Below are 6,185 nucleotides of genomic sequence, written 5' to 3' on the forward strand. Positions count from 1 at the left end.
CGGCACTCACACTGGCAGGCCCAGCTCCTTGGCTTTGAGCACCAGGAAGTTGCCCTTCTTCACGTGAAGCTGTGACAAAGAGAACGTAAACGCCACCTCAGCGAGGGAGGAAGGAGGCAGCCGGGCTTTTCCCAGCCTCCATCCAAGCACGCCGTTCTGGTTTTACTCCCTCGTGTCACCTTCTCCCCGATCCTCAAAATGCAGCCCGGGCACTGCTCTGAGGTGAAGTACTCTATGTTCCATGCTATCTCGCGAAGAAGTCCTCTATTCTGAAATACTCCAGGACTGGAAGCTGAACGATGTAAAGCACGGGGCCTTATTTCCCCACGTTAACTTCTTATGAATGTAATAAAATGCGATCCATTTCCAAATCAAACAAAAAGGCTCCTTCGTGTGTCCTTGAGGACGAACATCCCTGTCCCACCGTCTTGCACTCGGCGTGTAGGAGCTAACAGGACGTGACCCAACCATGCCGATCCCTGTCCGACATAATATTGCAATGACAGGGACAGGGCAATCAAAGCGTGGAGGGTCTTTCCCTGGTGGTTTTCACAGACCTGCAACACGGTGTTGCTTTTACCCTGGAGGAAAGCTATAATGAACAATCCCCGATATGCTATTATGTTACAAGGGTGGACGACAGTCCTGCCACAAAACCTCATAATCATCAATCATTCTGTCCCTGAAAACGTGTATTTATGTCATATGTAATAATAAAAATTAGAAAGCACATAAAATGTTAATAAATTTTTGAGTACTGAATTACATTCAATTTTCATTTTTCTTCCTTAGATCTTTAAAAGGAAATTACTCTTAGGGCAAAGTCTCCGATTTGGATCCTCAAGCCTTACTAGGATTCTAGAATTTTCTGGCTTGGCAAATGCTATCCTAGAGGAGGGATTACAGTTTAAGTGTGTGCGTATAATGCAAAGGTGATGAGCTCCAATGACATATTTAGATGATGAGGTTAGCAGGGCCTGTTGTGACCCAACCTTCCCTCCACAGACCCAAATGGGTTTCAGGATGGCAACCAAGTGCTCTAACGTTTCACAGGGACTTGCAGACCTAAGGCAGGCAAAACCCCTCCCTCTACGATGAGCTGGGCTCAACCCACGAGAAACTGTTCCCACCGAGGGTGCGGGGCATGTGGAACACAGAGGCGAAGCAGAATGCAGTCCCCCGAGGCCCAGGACAGCCAGGGTCTACAGGGGTGCGTGGCCCGGCACACAGAGCACAAGCCATCCCACCCCAAGGCCTCTACCGAGGAAGGCGGGAAGGACCTAATACAATTACAGATGACCAGAGAAACCTACCTGGAAAATTATTTTGCTGCCCCAAAATTCAGAAACACACAAGGAACAAGCCTATCAACAACCATCCTTCACTTTCATAAAAACTACTACTGAGATACAATGACAGACGGGATACTGATAATGATCTCACACCTAATAACGATTACTGCTGACCTTCCGGAAGGGTTATCCCTGGTGGGTGTGATCATTTGGATAAGAAGTGCAAATATATTTTAAAGTCAACATTACTCCTCAGAAAATAACCACTGCCCACAAAAGGACAACGAAGGGCCTTAACCGCAGATGAAAGTGTTTGCTGCAGAGAATCAGATTTTAGCGCACAGCCCTATTAAAACGAGGCCATTCGTCCAATTTTTAAAACACCCTATGGTAATAGAATTTTCACAGAATCGGACCGACTTCAGATTTGCGGACACAGGCCTCTGGGAATGCTAGTGGTTGCAGCTACGGTAAAATGACACAAAGTAAAACAGAGTTGGAGAAGTCTGAACGAAGGCTCAGTTCACCTGAAGGCAAACAAGGCTACCTTTATTTCTCAAGGGCAAGGCGGCCAATCATAGGCAAACATAAACCAGGGGACTTAGGAGCCGCTAGCTTTGAGTCACTGGACGAAAGCTAACCGAGGGTCACCATCACACACTCGCCAAAAGCCCACGGGAGAGGCGCTTGCTTACCTTACAGACAAAAGCTACAACCAAGGAGGGGTCCCTGCCGCTCTTTTTCTGGCCAATACCTGAGAAAAAAACACATCTGATTGTAACAAGGCAAACGGGAAGGTTTATGGGCTTCACAGACCGATGATCGTCTGAAGTTTAGTTCGGCTTCGGGCCAAATTAAATGGACATGACAGTTTGATAGAAAAGTCAAAGGAAACACTGGTGTTCTTTCCCCCGCAGACCTGTTCTTTTTCTTACTCACACCCGAGGTGGGAGTGAACGGAAAACACAAATCGCCAGGGGGAAAAACTTTAGAACTAGCTAGTGAAATGTTGAAAAAACTGACCCATTTTATCCAGATGGGGAGGAGAGAGAAAAAATAAGTTGTAAGGTGCTTTCTAAACAAGCGTATGCGAAACACCACAAAAGCCAACAGGCCTGCAGAGAAAATGCGGGTGTGGGTCTTCAGCTGGCCTTCCAGGGAGGACGGCTCCCGAGGTCAGCCCCTTCTCAGTGGGTCTTCAGCCGGCCATCCCAGGGAGGACGGCTCCTGGGGTCAGCCCCTTCTCGGTGGGTCTTCAGCCGGCCTTCCCAAGGAGGACGGCTCCCGGGATCAGCCCCTTCTCGGTGGGTCTTCAGCCGGCCATCCCAGGGAGGATGGCTCCCGGGGTCAGCTCCTTCTCGGTCATCAGACAGAAAACGATCCGGGCAGAAGGAGGAACGTTAGCAGCCCTTCCCAACACTGGACCACAGCCCCCGAAGGGGTCCTAGTCCTCCGACACATCTAAGCTTGGGATTTTTAACTCCACTTCTCAGCAGGCTGTCCTTCTGGAAGAGAAGGGGGCCAATCCCCTCACTGACCCGACTGGTTGGCTCAGTTTTCTGCATTCGTGAAAAATTCCTTTGCATTAATGAAAAACGCGAAAGCCTCTGTAGGAACCGATCTGCCAGACCCTGCCCTCCTCTGGGGACACTGAACACAGTCTAGGACCCAGCCAGGGCTGGGGGTCAGCCCCAGAGCTCTGTACTGCTACCTTCACGGCAACCTGCCCCCCCACACTCGCCAAGTCCCACAGCACACCGAGGAGGACGGACCTGTCTGACACACGGGCTAACAGTGCCACTTTGGCACGTGAAGGGACAGGAGACTAAGAAAACCATTCTCTGGGGCACCTGGGGGGCTCAGTCAGTTAAGCGACTGCCTTCGGCTCAGGTCATGATCCTGGAGTCCCGGGATCGAGCCCCACATCGGGCTCCCTGCTCAGTGGGGAGCCTGCTTCTCCCTTTCACCCTCCCTCTTCTCATGCTCTCTCTCTCTCATTCTCTCTCATAAATAAATAAAATCTTTTAAAAAAGAAAACCATTCTCTTGACAGGGGCATTGTTCTGTGTAAATAGCGTTACCATCTGGAAGGTGCTGCTCCTTTTCAGCAGATCCGGAATCCGAAGACCGCCCTGGACTGAGTCGTTCTGGACTCTGAGATGACCGGCGTTCTCCACACTTGTGCTCACCTGGTTGGTAGGGAAGACAATCAAACCCCATGCCACGGAGGTGAGCGCCCGGCCAGAGCCCCACTGTTCCCACCAGTCAGCAGCAGAGCGCCCACTGAGGCAGCCTGCCTTTTCCTACGACAGCCGCAGGCCAGCTGACACACCAGCACTGTCCCAGAAGATAGACCTAGGCCAAGGGTCCCCCAGCCAGCACGGGCCACAGCCTCATGGAGAAGCCACCTGTCACGTGCTAGGAAGGGAGGAACAGCGAGGGATGCAAATCAGGCCCAGGGGTCGGCAGGGGTCAGGAAGAGAAGACATTGGACCAGGAGCGAGCCAGGCAGGGAGAGTTCTGATGTGACCGGCTGGCTCACTGACCCCCGAGCACGTCTGCCTCTGCTCAAGCGAAACCCCCCCACCCCCACCCCCTGCCGGCACCCTGCAAGCTTCGTCTCCTGGCCAGGGCCGGACTTCTCTGCCCCTCGCTGGGCGCTCTGATCTGTGTCCCCTCAGCACTTGGCAGGCATCAGAGGAGTGTCAAGGAACTGTCCCCAGCGTCCTGTGTTCTCCTAGCAACCGGTAAAACCCGGCGTGGAGTGTGACTGGCCTGACCCATCGACTGTGTGTCCCTAAGTCAAAACCACACCATCTGGCCCTGGGGCCTATGAAGGTTCATGAGACCTTCTGACCTGCTCACAACGCTTCCAACAGCATTAGTATTTATGGAAAAGGGTTACCAGTGCAAACCTCTCCAGCAACCTCTCTCCAAAGGGGTACTTACACCTGCGGCAAATAAACCCGAAGCAGTAAATGTGTACATCTGAGAGCTGTCTATTTTCTGACACTACTTGATTACATAACATCCCAAAGTATAACCATGATCGTTACCTAGGGGCTAAACGTGTCTGTCTGTAAAATTATAAGCTTCCTAAGGGCAGGAACCATGTCTTAATTTCTCAGCTAAATTTCCTAATCATATTCAGAAACACAAAACTGGGTACACAGCGCCAATATTCCAGCAGTTTCTATCTTTACCCCACATTTTCCTTGCCTGGGACCTGCAGCCCTCCCTCCTGCTAGGAAATGGGACTTGCGCACTCACTGTATATGGGGATCTGGAAGACAGTCATGGTCTCATCCTTGTACTCTGGTGCCGAGTGGGGCCGGACAGCTGCACGAGAAAGACCAAGGACAGTGATCGTACTGGACAAACACACTGGGGAAAAATGAGCTTTCCGATCACCAACCACAGCAACTGATTTACCCCGGAAGATGGCTGGGAATCTACACTAAACCCAGAATCTCTGAATAAATAACAATTTTTAGGAAAGAAGCACCCACGTACTTTCATCGGCTGTTAAGATTTACTACGCTAAAAAAAAAACACATAATATGATAACTACCTGTTAAAAAATTAATTAAAAAAACCAATTCTCAAATTTAAGAGGCATAAGTTAACACACGGCATTGGGAGGCCAGGGAGTCGACCATCTCAACTGTAAGAACTGGAATTCAATTTGAAGTAAAATATTAGTGTTTCTATTGAAGAGGTGCATTGACAAACCGGGGAGGCACGCGGCCTTCAGGACGGGGCCCTGCTGGCCTCCTTGGTTAGGCCTCTCCCCAGGAAGAGGCCACGTGCCTCCCAGCTCCGCTGGAGCAATTCGACTGAGAACCACCTCTAAACTATATCTGGGGGCACGACGCGGGGGCACAGGAATTGCAACAGGCACTATTTTCAAAATTCATCTCATTGATGAAGCATTTTATGTTAAGGCTTAATTTAGTCCAAGTTTTATGGATTCTAGTTTGGGAGACTGGGGCATATATAAGAAAGAAATGGCAGATGGTGAGTCAGACTCAGGAACATACCCAGGTCTATTCCTTTCAGTGGACCAGAAAATATCTTGATAGCTTCTAGGTATTTTTCCTACAAAAGACAAAGAAAGAAGCAGTTATGGTTGTACAAAGGCAGAATGCTCCGGCAGCATGCAAGAATTATCAAAGGGCATCAACATAGGGGCGCCTCGGTGGCTCGGTCAGTTGAGTGTCCGACTTGATTTCAGCTCCGGTCATGATCTCAGGGTCGTTAAGATCAAGCCCTGCGTGGGGCTCTGTGCTCAGTGGGGAATCTGCTTGAGATTCTATCTCTCTCTCTCTTGTTCTCTCCACCCCCACTCACCTGCACACGTACTCTCTAAAATAAATAAGTAAAATCTTTAAAAAGTATCCATCAAGGAAAAAAAAAATCAGTATTTTATTGTACTCTCTTTTTTAAAAAGTTAGTAGATGGAGAGCTTGGGTGGCTCAGTCAGTTAAACAGTTAAATGTCTGCCTTGGGCTCAGGTCACGATCCCAGTGTCCTGGGATCCAGTCCTGCGTCAGGCTCCCTGTAGGGAGCCTGCTTCTCCCACTGCCTCTGCCCCTCCCCCTGCTTGTGCTCTCTCTCAAATAAATATATAAAATCTTTAAAAAAACAAAACAAAACAAAAAAACCATGGGGTGCCTGGGTGGCTCAGTCATTAAGCATCTGCCTTTGGCTCAGGTCATGATACCAGGGTCCTGGGATGGAGCCCCGCATCGGGTTCCCCGCTCGGCGGGAAGCCTGCTTCTCCCTCTCCCACTCCACCTGCTTGTGTTCCCTCTCTTCCTATGTCTCTATCAAATAAATAAAATCTTAAAGAAAAAAAAAAACTTTAAAAAAGTTAGTTTAGGGGCGCCTGGGT

General features: G+C 49.7%; 1 protein-coding gene across 1 annotated transcript; it reads right to left on the reverse strand.

Annotated features, from left to right (window-relative positions):
- Positions 1-10: 10 nt before the first annotated feature.
- LOC115942623 (zinc phosphodiesterase ELAC protein 2-like) lies at positions 11-5,646 on the reverse strand (the record flags this gene model as incomplete). Its single annotated transcript, XM_081809698.1, has 5 exons — positions 5,332-5,646; positions 4,562-4,630; positions 3,373-3,480; positions 1,988-2,046; positions 11-69 (listed from the first exon to the last, which is right to left on the reverse strand). Coding segments are annotated over exons 2-5 (254 nt in total), but the record flags the coding sequence as incomplete, so codon positions are not given.
- Between the last annotated feature and the right edge of the window lie 539 nt (positions 5,647-6,185).

This window comes from Leptonychotes weddellii, unplaced genomic scaffold (genome assembly GCF_054177405.1).
Source record: "Leptonychotes weddellii isolate Sample4059 unplaced genomic scaffold, ASM5417740v2 HiC_scaffold_12565, whole genome shotgun sequence".
Taxonomy (NCBI): domain Eukaryota; kingdom Metazoa; phylum Chordata; class Mammalia; order Carnivora; family Phocidae; genus Leptonychotes; species Leptonychotes weddellii.